Genomic DNA, 16,581 nt, shown 5'->3' with positions numbered 1-16,581 from the left:
CCAGAAGTCTTTCTGCCTCTCCCAGAGCTCAACGCTCCTTCTCTGGCAGGAGGAGCTGAAAACCCGGAAAAAGGATTGGGAAACTCTAGCGAGCACTCTGCGCTTGCGCTGGGGGGGCGGCCGGAAACTGAAACCGGAGCGAATACGCTTCCGTTTCTGGTTTTCCTCCAGTGTTTGGGTTTCTTCGCCGCCAGCCAAGATGAACCGATTCTTCGGAAAAGCGAAACCTAAGGCTCCTCCGCCTAGCCTGACTGACTGCATTGGGACAGTGAGCATTTGACTTTGTATACCTAGACTCAACTCCGACCGGCCCATACCGAATTCCTACTCCACCCCATTCCTGGTTCGGGCCCATTAAACCTCAGTCTTCTCCATCCCCACCCCTTTCATTCCTGTTTTCCAGGTCATTCCTGACCCCACAAACCAGAGACTCTGACACTTCACTGCCTCGCCCTTATTGCACTTAAAGCCCTTTCTGATGCCCCCTGCGCCCCATCCCTTCTCTCTCGCTTTGGTCCTCACCTTCCAACCTGTCCTTCCTGGTTCATACACCCCACTTCATCCAACCTGGTCTCTTACCAATCCTTTTCTCATTCCTCTTTCCTCGACCCGGTCAGGGTTAACATATCCATCTATACCTTAGTCATGGATCTGAGTAGCACAAAATTCTGAACCTTGGTCCCTCCAGATTAAACCTGATTTCGGAAATGGCATTAGATCTCATCGTACCCTGTGTCCACTGGCTCATTCCATACACCTTCATGCTGAGCCCCCAATCTGACGAGTCTCCCACTTGGGAAAACTCAACCAACCCAGTGATTCCCAAATTATTTTCTCGCGGGAGAATCTGGGAGGTGGGAGAGAGTTGATGAAAGCCTTCCGATTATTCTGGCTGGTATTCCCCATCCTTCAGTAAACCGCTGTTTTCCACTCTTTGCTATATCCTTCCTTTGTTTTCTCTTCTTCATCCATATTCCTCGCTCTCCTCCTGCCCCTTCCAGTGTAAATATATTATAATAATTACCACTACATTTGACATTTTCCTCCAAGGTGGATAGCAGGGCAGAATCCATTGACAAAAAGATTTCCCGGTTGGATGCTGAGCTAGTGAAATATAAGGACCAAATGAAGAAGATGAGAGAGGGTCCTGCCAAGGTAGGCTAATGTTGACTGCTGTAGGAAGTACTGTGTGGGGCAATGGTGGGAGGGTGCAGAAAAATACGGCTTGGTGTGTATACACGTAAGGATATATACTCTTCGGGAAAGGGAGTACAGCCAGATACAAGAGGAGGCTGGTTTTAATGTGGTAGATAGAAGATGCTGATCTTTATTTAGTGATAATGGGAATTGATACGTTCTAATAGGTCTCTGGAGACGAGGGCTTGGTTGTACTCAGAATTTGGGTGTGGTCAGGCTAGTCAGACTGGGATAGATATAATACAATGACAGGCCAGGAAAAAGTACAGTATTAGCATGTAGGACCACTGTTCTAATACTATCGCTGTTTGATAGACTATGGAGATATAGCTATCTTGTTTTTTTTTTCCAGCTTCATAACTTATTAACAGTGTGAACCAGTGCATTACTCAGCCTCAATTTTCTCATCTGTGAAATGAAAATAACACGTCTGTTGTAGTGTGAGGATTAAATAACAAGTCACCTACATGGCATTATGCCTAGAATATAGTAGTATTTGGTAAATTTGCATGAAGAGCCAACAGAAAGAGGAAACAAAGTTTGTGTAGAGGTTCTCAGCTTCTAGAAGGGAGAGATTTTGAGGTTGTTATAAGCTGTTTCTAACATGAGGACATGGTAAAGGTTGAACGTTGTGTTTAAATTGAAGGCGACTGAAGAGACACAGTGGGCACAGTTGGGGCTGGCAGTGGGTGCATCAGGAAAGGGGAGAGTAGTTCAGGACACTGAGGTGTGGGGTGCAAAGGGTGCTGAGGCTTACGAACTAGACATTGGAGTTACCTGTGCTTAGGGGAAGAGTAGATAAGGAGCCTCTATGTCTGCCCTTTTGAAGAAGAAAGTAAATAGGCACACGAGTTTGAGCATTGGGAGATTTCTTTTGCCATATGTGTTCCCCTTTTTTATTAAATCTGTTTTTCTCCTCAGAACATGGTCAAACAGAAAGCCCTGAGGGTTTTGAAGCAAAAGCGGATGTAAGTCATATGCACCATCTCTTTTCTAAGAACAGTTTAAGCCAAAAGCACAAAGGTCTTCATTCTTTGCTGCTTTCATATCATTTTCTAAGTATTCTTGATTTCATTGCAAATTTCCATAATCTTCCATTGTTTAATGTTACTAACTTAAGCTTAGGTAGCCATGTGGTGCTAGCGACTATGACTGTGGCTGGCCAGGTCCATATGGCTTGGCTTTCCCGTTGTTTAGTTAGTATGGTCTTCTAGGTTTTGTTTGTAAAGTTAGGGTGCTAAGTATGTGCTCTCTCGCAGCAGGACAATGTACAGGCCCACAATTGGTTTTCAGTTACTGTGTCCCGGTGTTTGTGCAAAACCCAGTTAATATCTGGTGTTCTCCCCCGAGGACTGCTCAGCCTATGCGATCATCCGGGGAGTTATAGAAGCAGAGCATACTCAGCTTGTAGAAAACCAGAAAAATTGTCGACATATCTGTTTCAACTTTGAAATGACTTTGTAACATATCGGATGCTGTCTTTCATTTTTTTTATATTAAAACACATCGGAAAAAGCTAATAATGCCTACAATGGCCAAGATGTGTTGCAACTATTACCTTTTTAGTGGCAATTGGTTTTAAAGTATTTTGTTTTTCTTATAGAAGAAATACAGTTTGGCTTCAATGGCATAGGCCTATAATCCTAGCACTTAGGAGGTAGGGGAAGAAGGACCAGGAACCTATGAACCTTTGCTTCATAGAGAAACCAAGGCTGGCCTTGGCTACATACAACCCTATCTAAAATTAAGTAAATAAATAAACTGAGCATGGTGGCACGCACCTGTAAACCTAGTGCTTGGGTGTGAAGGCAAAAATATCAGAGGTTCAGAGCTACCCTTGGCTAGTAAATTCTAGACCATCCTGAGCTATATGAGTTCCTGCTTCAAAAAAATAAAAGATAGACCCCCCCTTTTTTTTTTAAAAAAAAGGGGGGGTAATATAGATTTATTGCAGAAACTTGGAAAATATATCAAACAAACAGATGTAAAGAAAATTTACCTAGATTCGTAGGAAACTGAAATTATAATGTGTCTTCTATATAAGCTATTCTTTTCCACTTCAAACCATACTTTTTTTTCCTGTTTCTATTTTTAGAGATAGGGTCTTGTTATGTGCTAAGACTGGCCTCCAGATCTAATCCCCTGACTCAGCTTCCCAGTACTGGGATTAGAACCATGTGCCACCCTGCCTAACTTAATGGAGTCATCTGCTGCTTGCCTGGATCATGAATTACCTATTTTTCTTCTGTTAGTTAAATGGTTTCCAAATGTTGCGTAAAAATCATGGTGACATTTTTATTATGTCACTGGGCGTGGTGGCGCATGCCTTTAATCCCAGCACTTGGGAAGCAGAGGCAGGCAGATCTCTTGAGTTTGAGGCCAGCCTTCTCTAAAGAGCGAAATCCAGGACAGCCAGGGCTACACAGAGAAATCCTGTCTTGAAGAAGAAAAAAATCATGGTGACATAAGTCTTTGACATAATATTATAATTGGATAAAAAACTTTAAAGAGTATCAGACATTTAAAGTATCAGTATTTCTAGTATCAGACATCCAATTTATATTAAGTCAGATGTATAGACTAATTATGAATACAGGATTATTAAAGTGTCCTTAAGTACATTTCGAGTCTACCTGAAAAACATAGCTATATGTATGAAAAACCTCAAAAAACAATCTCCCCCTTTGCCCCAAGAGTTCCACTTCTGAGAATTCATCTTGGGAAATAATTAGAAAACTATGAATGAGATGTAAGAAGATACAGTGCAGACAGGAGCAGTGGTAGACACCTGCTTTACCAGGACTTGGGGAGCTGAGCAGGAGCGTCACTACAAGTCTGAGGCTGACCTGGATTACAGGACCCTTTTTCAAGAAATAGAAAAAAGAAACAAATACTATGTTGTTAAGTGGGAATAGTTAAAATTCAGATACATTCAAAGGAAAAAGATTTGGAGGGGTTTTGTTAGAGTGGGTAGTTTTTTTTTTGTTTTTGTTTTTTTGAGTGGGTAGTTTTTAAATGGTTTTGGTTTTAGTTTTTGGTTTGTTTGAAGAAAGTTCCCGTATTTAGTTTGAGGCGTCTTCCTTCCTCAGGATTTCTGTCTGTCCCCCATTTCTAATTCTCACTTGTCTCCACAAAGGTATGAGCAGCAGCGAGACAACCTTGCCCAGCAGTCCTTTAACATGGAGCAGGCTAACTACACCATTCAGTCTCTGAAGGACACCAGGACCACGGTATGCCCAAAGCACTTTTCCCATTTTAATTTGTTTGTTTGTTTTGTTTTTTGAGACAGGGTTTTTCTGTGTATCTTTGGCTGTCCTGGAACTCGCTTTGTAGACCAAGATGGCCTCAAACTCAGATCCGCCTGGCTCTGCCTCCCAAGTGCTGGGGTTAAAGGCGTGTGCCACCTCCTCTCGGCTGTATTTTAATTTTTAAATCTCATACACTTTCCCATGGTTTTTAAAAGATGCTTAGTAAACATGACTATGTGTTTATATGCTTTGCCTGCATGTTTGTTGAGTGCCTTGTGTGCCTAGTGTCAGAGAAGTCAAAAGAGAGCATCAGAGCCCGTGGATCTGGAGCTGGAGATGGTGGTGAGCATGTGGATGCTGGGATCAAACCCAGGTCCTCTGCAAGAGCAACAAATGCTTGTCATGACTGAGCCACCTCTCCAGCACAAACATAACTTCTCAAAACAGTGTATTTTTAGGGCTGGGATGTAACACAATGGCAGAATGGTTTTTAGCGTGTATGAGGGTCCTGGTTCAAATCCTCGGTACTTCAAAATAAAACAGCAAATATGTTGTGCTTTCTTCTACCCTTCCTTAGGTGGATGCCATGAAACTGGGAGTAAAGGAAATGAAGAAGGCATACAAGCAAGTCAAAATTGAACAGATTGAGGTGAGCTGTCTGCTGGTTTTTTCAAGATGTGTGTACTTGTTACTGCAAGGTTGAGAATAAATAAACATTTGTGGCGAGAAATGCAGAGGAAAGGGATGAACTCCGGGGCCTGCTGTTTACTAGTGTAGTGACTTCAGGAAAGGGAAGGATGCTAAAGGCCTCAGTTTCCTCACTGCTGATGCAGAGATCCCAGAGATTCCATAATAACCACACACAGTTATTATACAGGTGGGATGTGTGAGCTGTCTCCGAGTGTTGTGCCCTACCCAAAAAAAACTTGTAAAGAAGCCCAGACTAGCTTTGAACCTTGCCTCAGCCTTCTAAGTGCTAAGATTAGAGCGTACACCATGACGTTAAATGAGGATGTGTATGTAATTGGTTTACACAATTTCTTTTCTAGTATTTTGAGTAATTTTCTTTACATTTGGTAATTAATTACTAGCTTCTTGAAGTTACCATTTCCTTTGTGGCTGAGGATTTGATTAGGAAGGTAAGGCCTGTAAGCCTGGCTACTCAGTCAGCTCCCAGGTGAGCATCCCATGTGGCAGGCAGAGGAGGTGGGAGTGAGCATCCCACGTGGCAGGCAGAGGAGGTGGGAGTGAGCATCCCACGTGGCAGGCAGAGGAGGTGGGAGTGAGCATCTCATGTGACAGGCAGAGGAGGTGGGAGTGAGCATCCCACGTGGCAGGTGGAGCTGGCCTGGCGGGAGTGAGCATTTCATGTGGCAGGCGGAGCTGGTGGGGAGAGCATAATGGCCTGCCAAAGGGAAAGGCTCCTTCCTACATCTAGGCACAATGTTTACCCTCTGTTTAGAACCCCTCTTTCCTTGAAGGAAGGGGTTTAATTTTGTTCTTTCAGTCTTTATCCCCATTGCTTTGAAGATACATTACCATACTTGAGGCCCAGGAAGTATTTAAAGGTTAAAGGTGATGCCATACTGTTCTAGTCGAGCAGTGTTGGTTGAGTGAGCAGTCGCTATGTCCCAGGCATTTTCCTGGCTTCACAAAGATATTCTCAGGTTATCTCAGTCTCCAGTAGGAATGAGGGCATTGGTCCCTGCCTTACTCCTTTCCACTGCCCCCTTACATGGCCCTTGAGCGATCCCAGTCATTCACAAGTCTCTGTTTACGTGCATTAGGCATTGTCACAGCTTTCAGGAAATTCACTGAGAACAATATCCTGTGTGCTCATTTGTATAATACCATTTACAGCACTAGTCCCTAAAAGTTGGGTAGGACTCTTTGTAGTGTTGTTTTATATTTGAGACAAGATCTTGTTTTGCAGCTCAGGCTAGCCTATCTTACTATGTGTGCTGGCCTTCTCCTGCCTCAACCTTCCAAATGTGTGGATTATGGACTTGTGCCACCTCTCCTGTGGGTTCAGTGAGAGCTGTTTAATATGAACATAAGAGAATCTTTGCTTATTCTGACTTCCTTTCTTTGGGGTTTTGTTGTTGTTTGGGGTTTTGTTTTATTATTATTATTGTTATTATTTTCTGAGACAGGGTTTCTCTGTGTGTAGCCCTGGCTGTCCTGGAACTCACTGTGTAGACCAGGCTGGCCTCAAACTCAGAGATCCACCTGCCTCTGCCTCCTGAGTGCTGAGATTAAAGACATGTGCCACCACCTGCCTGGTTGGCAGGGATTTTTTTTTTTAAGATTTTAATTTTGTCTGTAAATATGTATGTATGTGTGTGTGTGTGTATATATGTATGTCTATGTATGGGTTTTTGCATGTGAGTGCAATCTCTTCTGAGACCGGAAAAGGATGTTGGAACCCTTGAAGTGAAATTTACAGGTACCTGTGAGCGACTCTGATACGGATGCTAAACTCAGGGCCTCGGAAGAGCAGCACATATTCTTGACCCTACACCCTCTTTCCAGTTCAGGCTTTGCTTTGTGCCTGAGACAGGATGTCGTTCTGTAGCCCATGCTCTTCTAGAACTTACTATATCGCCTAGGCTAGCCTTGTCCTTGTGGCAGTCCTCCCAGTCCTCCTGCCTCAGCCTCCACAGTGCTAGCATTACAATGTATTCTACCACATTGAACTTCCTTCTGGCTTTTGGATGTCTCCCCATCTCTCCCATTACCCTTCTCTGCCCCTACTGGACTGCAGCATGACAGACCCCGTTAGCATGTGTATATCTTTTGGCTAAGCTGCAGACTTTGGAATCTTTTCAGGTTTATTTTTCTAATATAATTATAAAACATTTTAGTTTTTTTTATAGCTCTAACTTTTACATTTTTTTGTTTCTGTGTATAATTGTTTTTATCCTTTAAAAAAGAAAAAAGACTTCAGGCCCAGCATGGTGGTGCATACCTTTAGTCCTAGCACTTGGAAAGCAAAAGCAGGAGGATTTCTGTGAGTTTGAGGCCAGCCTGGTCTACACAGGGAGTTCCAGGACAATCAGGGCTATGTAGAGATTCTCTGCCTCAAAAAACAAACAAAAAAAGTTGTGTTTTTATTTTTCATTGTGTGTGTATGTGTGCGTGTGTGTGTGTTTGTGGTGTCTGTGCACATGAGTGCAGTGCCCATAGAGGCTGGAAGAGTGCAGCAGATCCCAGGAGCTGGACACAGGGGTGGTTGTGAGCTGTCTTCTAGAAGCTGAACTCAGGTCCTGAGCAAGAGCAGTACACACTTCTAATACTGAGCCCTCTCTGTCTTTCCCACCCACCCCAACTCCCTTTTTAAGTCTTTTTGTCCTTGTTTTTCCCAGACATTAGGGAAAATACAGTTTTTAGAGTAGTCCTTCTGTTTAGTTGTTTTTGTTTATGCAGTATTGAATTTAAAGATAGATTAATCTTAATACTTTGCATGGTGACTAACCTAGACTCTATAAATAGAAACCCTATGCATAGGCTGTGTAGTGGTTGCAGGCCTGTAATCTCAAGACTAGGAAGGCAGAGGCAGAAGAATCATAAGTTCAAGGCCAGCCTAGGTCACAAAGAAAGACCTTGTTCATAAAAATAAGATTAAAAAGAAATCTTACTCATCAAATGATTGAGAAGCAACAGACACACACACAACACACACACACATACATTTTGGACACAGGGTCTTACCAAGTATGTGGGACTGGTCTAGAACTCACAACAGTCCTCCTGCTTCAGCCTCAAAGTGTTAGAACTCCATGCCTAGCTGGGGAGACTTCTTCATATGTAGCACCATAAACCTGATTTGACTCCGTCTTCTGTGACTTTTCTCCTTGGTGAGTGTTTCAGCAATGTTTCTCGTCATGGGTTTGACATCCAGGTGTACAGAAGGGCATTCTACTCTTGGTCTCTCCACTTTCATATGGAAAAACAAGCTAGGCTGCCAGGAAGGAATTCACAAATGACTTGTTGCTCTGGAAATTGTGAGTGTGTGTGTGTTTGGGGGGGTGTCTCTGAAAACGCCATGGCCAGCAGGAGAGGCAAGAAGGAAGTCTACTTCAACACAACTCAGCCACAGTTGGTTCAAACTCTGTCTGACACCGGGTAGTTAGTTTCAGGCACAGCACAATCTGGAAAAAGTTTCCTGATACTAATTAACTCAGTGCTGTGTGCACAACAAAGCTTAAGACATGACTGCATCAAAACTCTCATGAACACTTGGGAGGCAGAGGCAGGTGAATCTCTGTGAGTTCGAGACCAGCCTGGTCTACAAGAGCTAGTTCCAGGACAGGCTCCAAAGCCACAGAGAAACCCTGTCTCGATAACCACCTCTGCTCCCAGCCTTCTGGGCCAAAAACATGTTATCCATCTCTCCCTATGAAGAGACAACCCTGCGTGTTTAACACTTCTGGTATCCCCAGCGCTTATCTGAGAGCAAAAAGACCCCACGCCTCCTCCAGGAAACAGTGGTGCTGAGTGAGACCTGCTGCCCTGTGAGCAGCGGCCACATCCCCTCTATATATGAAGAATATACTGATGTTTAACCTGGGTTTTATTTTTTTTAATTTTTAAAATTTTGGTGGTGGTGGTGGTATTACAGATTGAACATAGGGCCTTGTGCGCATCTCACCTCTTTTTTTGACTTTCTAAAATTTATTTATTAGTTTTTTAGACGGGGTCTCACTAAGTTACCCAGGCTGGCCTTAAACTAGGTACTATTTTATATACGTTATTGCAATAAATCTTACGGTAGTCACATGAAATTAAAAAATGTTTACTTTTATTTAATGCATTATGATGTTTTGTCTGCATATCTGTATGTGCACTGTGTGCATGCCTGGTAGCTTTGAAGGCCAGAAGAGGCATCGGATCCCCTGGAACTGGAGTTATAGATGGTTGTGAATGTCATGTGGGTTCTGGAAATGCAACCCAGGTCCTCTACAAGAGCAGAAAATGCTCTTAACTGCTGAAACATTTCTCCAGTTTTTTTAAGAACATAATTATGTATATGCATATATGTCTGAGGAGGGGTTTGTGTATGTAAGTGCAATTGTCCTTTGAGGCCAGAAGAGGGAATCAGGTCCCATATTAAAGCTATTGCCTCGAGCTCAGGGCCTTAGAGGAACAGTATGTGATCGTAACCACGAGCCATCTCTTAGCCCAATCATCCCATTTTGTTAAATGAGGAAAATAGGGCTGAGGGTAGAGCACTTGCCAACCATGATCCAGACCCAGGGTTCCATCCCCAGTATTGGGGGGTGGGAGGCACAGACTAGACTGTTGTAAGTCCCCATGTGGGTGCTGGGAAACAAATGCTGATCATTTAAAAGAGCAAGACAGTAGTGCTGTTAACCGCTGAGCCGTCTCTCCAGCCCAGGAAGGCTGATAGTGCTTCTCACTAACTAGTGCAATATTCGAACTGGGACGGAAACTCAGTGTTAGAACACTTACCTAGCATGCACAGTACCAGTTGGTTCCAGTACCACCACCATCAAAGAAGTTCATTTCTAAGTACTAAGAGAAAAGAAAAGTGGAAGCCAGAAGTCAGGCCTAGTAGCATACACCTGTAATCCCAGAACTTGATAAGTAGAGGCAGGAGAATGAGGGATTTAAGGTCATCCTTAATTACAAAGTGCATTTGAGCTCAAACTGGGCCACATGAGATTCTGTCTCAAAAAGGGTTCGGGGGGGGAGATCCTCAGGAGTCCTTTGGAGCATCTGTGCTTGGTTGACGAAGCCTGTTTCTGACTACTGACAGTTATGGAGTTTATAATTTCTTATTTGGGGCCGGTGATCTGGCCCAGCAGGTGAGCTTGTCACCAAGCCTGGTGGACCTGAGTTCAGTCCTTGGGATCCACAGGTGAGAGGAGGAAACTCCCAGAATTGTCCTGACTTGTGCACTGATGGCACATGTTCCCATATACGTGCACTCACACAAGCACGCATGTATGTGCATAAATAAATACAGTTTAAAAATTAAATTTTAGTTCTCATTCCTAAGTGGAAACCTTACCTTGTCACGGTAAACCCATTTTGGGGACCCTTATTTACCTGCTACAGAGGTCCATTGTTTACTTCTCAGTAAAACTGCTTCCTTACAGTTGAAGAAAAAAATGAGGATCAGCAGAAAAGAGTCTGGAGAAGGGGCCACAGGTGTCATGTCAGGCCGAGAAAGTGGAAGAAAAGGCCCTGAAACAGCCAAAAATCAGGCCAAGGAGGTGGATAGGAAGGCTTCCAGGCAGAAATAGAGAGAAGGCCAGAAGAAACTCGGAAAGTAGAGGCCAAGGCTAAGAGGAATTCAGAAATCTGGCAAAAAGTAGGCTTTTCCTTGTCCCTGAGATTACGGTGACACTTTTCCGTTCCTCTTTAAACCCCGGGTTCCCTGCTGTTACATCTTTTGCCACCTGTAGCTAGAATGAAATGTTATACTGGAGCCTGCTGAAGATTATAACAAACTTTAGTAAAAAAAATCATACAGTCTAGCTTTCATTCAGCTGTTTCCACCTTTAAACTCAACTGTTAGTTTCAGGTAAACTGAGTCTGAAGTCCTGCTGGAGCCTGCTATCCCTCCTTTGTTGTGTTCTGGATTCTGTGTCACCTCGAATTAAACCAATTAATTTTAAGAGGCTAAGAAGGAAAGAAAACCCTGTCATATATTTCCACAGGATTTACAAGACCAGCTGGAAGATATGATGGAGGATGCAAATGAAATCCAGGAAGCCTTGAGTCGCAGCTACGGCACCCCAGAGTTAGATGAGGACGACCTGGAAGCGGGTGAGTGTTCCGCAGTGTGCATTAACTTCAGAGTCATTCAGGAGCCACTGCCTGGGACCGGTACCCAAATGCTGGTTAAAATTCCTCTCAGGACACCAGACATGGTGGCGCATGCCTTTAAGCCCAGCACCCCAGAGGCAGAGATAAGCCGATCTCTGTGAGTTCAAGGCCTGCCTGGTCTACATAAAGAGTTCCAGGACAAGCCAGGCGGTGGTGGTGTATGCCTTTAATCCCAGCTCTCGGTAGGGAGAGGCAAGCAGATCTCTGTGAGTTTGATCTACCTGCCTCTGCCTCCCACGTGCTGGGATTAAAGGTGTGCGCCACCATTGCCAAACGAAAAGTTTTAAATTAAAATAGAAAAAAATAAAGGCTAAGAAATAGAGATGAGCCGGGTGGTGGTGGCGCACACCTTTAATCCCAGCACTCGGGAGGCAGAGGCAGGTGTATCTCTGTGAGTTCGAGGCCAGCCTGGTCTACAAGAGCTAGTTCCAGGACAAGAACCAAAAAGCTACGGAGAAACCCTGTCTCGAAAAATCCAAAAAAAAAAAAAAAAAAAAAAAAAAAGAAAGAAATAGAGATGAGTCCCTTTTTCTTTTGTATTATATTTTCTCATTAACAAATCATTTGACTAACTTTTGGGGAAAAGAAGCCAGTTTTCTCTGATGAAGCCTGTTTAATTTCAGAGTTGGATGCACTGGGCGATGAGCTTCTGGCTGATGAAGATAGTTCCTACTTAGATGAAGCAGCCTCTGCGCCTGCAATTCCAGAAGGTGTTCCCACTGACACAAAGAACAAGGTACTGTTTTCCCTAAGGAGTCTGCTCAGGTCACTGCCTGTAGTCTAAACAGTCCTACAGATAACTAATGTGGCCACAAGCAGGACAGGTTTTTTGAGACAGCGTTTCTCTGTAGCTTTGGAGCCTATCCTGGAACTCACTATGCAGAGCAGGCTGTCCTTGAACTCACAGAGATCTGTCTCTGCCTCCCAAGTGCTGGGATTAAAGGTGTGCATCACCACTTATTTTCTGAGTTTTGCCTGCATGTCTGTATGTATACTATGACTTTCCACACAACATATTAAAGGTTTTATATCCACCACTGGAAATCTAAAATATAGTCCTAAGTTTAGTAGCTCTGATCATTATTTTAAGAATTTTTGAAAGTCCAGTATTCCTGCATTGGGCAACTAGCATCTGCATAAAAAGTGTCAATGAGACACCGGGTAGTGGTGGAGCACACCTTTAATCCCAGCACTCTGGAGGCAGAGGCAAGCAAATTTCTGAGTTTGAGGCCAGCCTGGTCTACAGAGTGAGTTCTAGGACAGCCAGAGCTACACAGAGAAACCCTGTTTCGAAAAAAAACAAAAAAGCCACTGAGACTCAACAATGTTTTATTTTGTTTCCGTTCTCCGGGGACTGGGGCCTTACACCTGCTGGGCAGGCTCTTCACTGGAGCTGTGTCTTCTTTTGAGACGGGGCCTCGTCAGGTGGTTCAGGCTGTCAGGCCTCTGCCGCTAGACCAACTGCAGTTATACAGTGGCGGTTATACAGTGGCTGATATGTGATCAGCCTGTAAACTAGCACTAGGCACTATTTACACATTTTACCATTCCATAGAAGAGCATTGATGACACATGCATGAGCCTTGGTACTGATAGTATGTGTTGGTGTGTGTGTATGTGTGGTGTGTTTTGCTGGGAATTTATTCTTAGGGCCTCACATGTGTTAGGCAAGCACATTATACTGAGTTATATTTCCAGTCTGGTTTTTTTTGTTTGTTTGTTTGTTTTGTTTTCTTAAATTAATTAGAGACAGGGTCTCAGGTATCCTTCACTCCTGAACCAAGCAATCCTTTGGCCTTAGCCTCTCTCAAGTAGCAGAACATATAGGCAATCCACTTCTCTATTTACCTTTTTTTTTAAAAAAAATATTTATTGCCGGGCGGTGGTGGCGCACGCCTTTAATCCCAGCACTCGGGAGGCAGAGACAGGCGGATCTCTGTGAGTTCGAGACCAGCCTGGTCTACAAGAGCTAGTTCCAGGACAGACTCCAAAACCACAGAGAAACCCTGTCTCAAAAAACCAAAAAAAAAAAAAAAAAAAAAAAAATTATTTATTTATTTTTTTATGTATACAATATTCTGTCTGTATGTATGCCTGAAGGCCAGAAGAGGGCACCAGACCCCATTACTGATGGCTGTGAGCCACCATGTGGTTGCTGGGAACTAAACTCAGGACCTTTGGAAGAGCAGACAATGCTCTTAACTGCTGAGCCATCTCTCCAGCCCCTCTATGTACCTTTTGAGTGGTCATATTAGAGTCCCACTCCTAAGCTGGCAAGTTAGCTCAGTAATTGAGCATTTGCTGTTCTTTCAGAGGACTTGGGTTCAATACCCAGTACCAACATGTTGTCTCACAACCATCTGTAACTCCAGTTCCAGGGTATCCAGTGCCCTCTTCTGACCTTTACAAACACAAGACATGCAGGCAAAACTCATGCACATAAAATAAATATTGAGAGAGCGGAGGGGACAAAGGAAAAAGTCCCTCTCCGGACATACTAATTATATTGGATTATTTAAACTATGAAGTATAAAATTCAGTATAAAACTTAATTAGTAAGACTGGGATGTAGCTCAATTGACAGAGTGCTCACCTAGCATGGACAAGCCCTGGATATAATCCCCAGATCACATAGACTAGGTGTGTGGCCACAGGCCTGAAACCCCAGTACTGGGGAGGTAGAAGAGGAAGATTAGGAGTTCAAGGCTACCCTTGACTACAGAGTGAATTGGAAGCTAACCTGAGATAAATGAAACCCTATATGGAAATACAGGAAATACAGGGATGGAAACCTTACTATTAGAAAGATCCTAGTTCAACAAAGGAGGAGAATCAGGATTTCTGACACTGTGGCAGATCACTTAGCTGTTTGTTTCTATTCTTTGCATGTGTGAAGTATTCGCGTGATTGCTGTTTAGAGCCGTGTAGGCCTTAGATGTAAAGGACTTAGTCCCTAGCTCATACTGTACAATTGTCATCGTAAACAGAGCACTTTACTGCATATAAAACTCCATTCCCTCTTAGTTAATGTTGCTAGTCTAATGTGTTATTTGTCATGGATATTTATAGCCCTGTTTTATCTGATCTCCCCATAAACATGCTGAGTACTCACAGTACCGCTGACTGAATTTTTCTGTAAGGTCCAGCCCTAAATCTGCCTTTATTCACATAGAATTCTGAGCAAATTAGAAATTCGTGTCTTCTCCTTGTCTTAGCTGGGGTTACTGTTGCTATGGTGAAACACTGTGACCGAAAGCAAGCTGGGAGGGAAGTGTTATCTGACTCACACTTCCACACTGTAGACCATGACTGAAGGAAGTCAGGACAGGAACCTGGGGGGAAGAACTGACACAGACAGCTGCTTACGGGCTCGCACCCCGTGGCTTGCTCACCCAGGACCACCAGCCCAGGGATGGCCCCTCCCACATCTAGCACTAATTAAGAAAATGCCCAACATGCAGGTAGTTTTGTAGGCCTTTTGTAGGTCTCTGTGAACGTGCTTCTCCTTGTACCCTGCCTCCTTCCTTGAGCTCAGAGTACCTCTCTGGCTTTCCAGGTGCACAATTGCTTTAAATAATTACATAATTATCTACTCTTTAGTAATTACGCTGAAGCTATTTTTGTGATCACCACTGTAATCCGGTTTCCTAGTAACAAGTCCCTGAAGCATCTGTGGTATTTTAATACAGGGCCTCACAGGTGCTAGACGAGTGTTCCTCCACAGCTCTTCCCAGTGCAGGACACGGATAACCGTGAAGAGTGACCCTTAGCCGACCCTGGCTGATTAGTGGCAGAGTGTGGTACAGGAAGCAACTGTCCACCTGAGACCTCCCTTCAAGGATTTGCCAGTCTATAAAAGATAGATGGGAGTGAAAATAATGTACCTGGAGGCAAGGACTTCACCCTCCCCGCTGGCCCTCACACTCACCGCTCCTCTTTCCGGGTCTCCTCTTTGTTCTTCACCCTTTTTAGTTCTGTGCCTGTTTCATCAGGCCCCTTTGCCTTGGATGAAAAGGCTCATTGTCAGCTTCTGAATGGGATTTTAGTTCTGATTGATTAAACGCTTGGACATGACTTCTGCTTACTAAATGTAATAATCATTTTTACCAAGTCGGAGAGCAGCACTGACCCTCAGTTTCTTCTCACAGGATGGCGTGCTGGTGGATGAGTTCGGACTACCGCAGATTCCAGCCTCCTAGACTGCAGCATTCCAGCACATGAGACAAAAACACGGATTCTGGGACTAGGAGATATTTCCCAACTTGCCAAACAGATTTAGATTTCTTTCCTTTCTTTGAAGGAAAAGCTCATTACACTGCTCCTGTATCTTAATTTTTTCCGTTAAGAGAGTCATTGCTTGGGGGAAGCTGTCTTTTACTAAGATTTAATTCTTTTTCTTTTTCCTTAGGAAAGACTAACTGAAAAGTCTTTGACTTTGTATGTCCTGTTTTCATCATTAATAATTTGGAATAAACAAGGGGGTGAGACTAAACTTTATGGTAGTGTAAGTGCAGTCTCAGTGTGACTTGATACATTGATAAGGTAGTGATTATTAATGAGATTGAGACTGTCAATAGTATGCTTCAGAACCATTGTCTATTGTGGTGTTATAGGTGGGTTTAAGTGATGGGTTTTTGATAGGTTTTGCTGTGTCATGTGAGCAAGTCATTACTCTGTCTAACATTGGAATGAACTGTCACTACTGGATCATGAGTTGCTATTTTGATCCCATGGTTCCCTCGGTATTATAGCCTGACTTGTAATGAATAATGGATATTTCTTGATATTTAATGTATAGGACATTTATTTATACTCAATAAATATTTTTCAAAAGGATATAATTGTAGCATCACTTTAGCCTAAACCTCCACTACAGAAACCAAGCCTAACCAGTGGCATTGGCTTAGCAGCCTCAGCGCAGGCTTGGGGATATCATTTATTAACCACCGTTTCTTATTAGAACAGTCGTACTTGCCTCAGGCTCTCGAGAAGTGAATGAGGAACTAGGCCTCAGGACTCAGTTACCTTTGATGTGCTGTTTTCCCATGAGGGACTAACAATAAGAAAGAAAACCCGGAACTTCATCCTTTTCTTGTGAACTACCTAACTTATTGATACATATTGTAAGTCCGACTGCTACCTGGTTTCAGGGTCTCTGTTTTATTATTTTTTAAATGTTCTGTTTATGAGTGTTTTGCCTGCTTGCGTGTCTGTGCACCACATGTTAGCAGTGCCTCGCAGAATTACAGACAGTTATGAACTGCCTTGTGGGTGCTGGGAA

The 16,581-nt window shown here is 43.4% G+C and overlaps 1 protein-coding gene across 1 annotated transcript; it reads left to right on the top strand.

Moving 5' to 3' along the window:
* Positions 1 to 103: 103 nt before the first annotated feature.
* Chmp5 (charged multivesicular body protein 5) lies at positions 104 to 16,254 on the top strand. Its single transcript, XM_057790631.1, has 8 exons — positions 104 to 268; positions 1,051 to 1,155; positions 2,119 to 2,165; positions 4,334 to 4,427; positions 5,023 to 5,094; positions 11,132 to 11,240; positions 11,924 to 12,036; positions 15,449 to 16,254. The coding sequence occupies exons 1-8, from the start codon at positions 200 to 202 to the stop codon at positions 15,497 to 15,499; spliced, it is 660 nt and encodes a 219-aa protein (XP_057646614.1). The 5' UTR covers positions 104 to 199; the 3' UTR covers positions 15,500 to 16,254.
* The last annotated feature ends 327 nt before the right edge of the window (positions 16,255 to 16,581 follow it).

The sequence above is a fragment of the Chionomys nivalis genome, chromosome 16 (assembly GCF_950005125.1).
Source record: "Chionomys nivalis chromosome 16, mChiNiv1.1, whole genome shotgun sequence".
Taxonomy (NCBI): domain Eukaryota; kingdom Metazoa; phylum Chordata; class Mammalia; order Rodentia; family Cricetidae; genus Chionomys; species Chionomys nivalis.
Note: the sequence above shows the minus strand (reverse complement) of the source record. Positions and strands in the feature narration are given on the sequence as shown.

Coding starts and splice junctions, on each gene's coding strand:
- Chmp5 (XM_057790631.1), top strand. CDS start 200: ATGAACCGATTCTTCGGAAAAGCGAAACCTAAGGCTCCTCCGCCTAGC. Junction 1,156..2,118: donor TGAGAGAGGGTCCTGCCAAG/GTAGGCTAATGT, acceptor TTTTCTCCTCAG/AACATGGTCAAACAGAAAGC. Junction 4,428..5,022: donor TGAAGGACACCAGGACCACG/GTATGCCCAAAG, acceptor ACCCTTCCTTAG/GTGGATGCCATGAAACTGGG.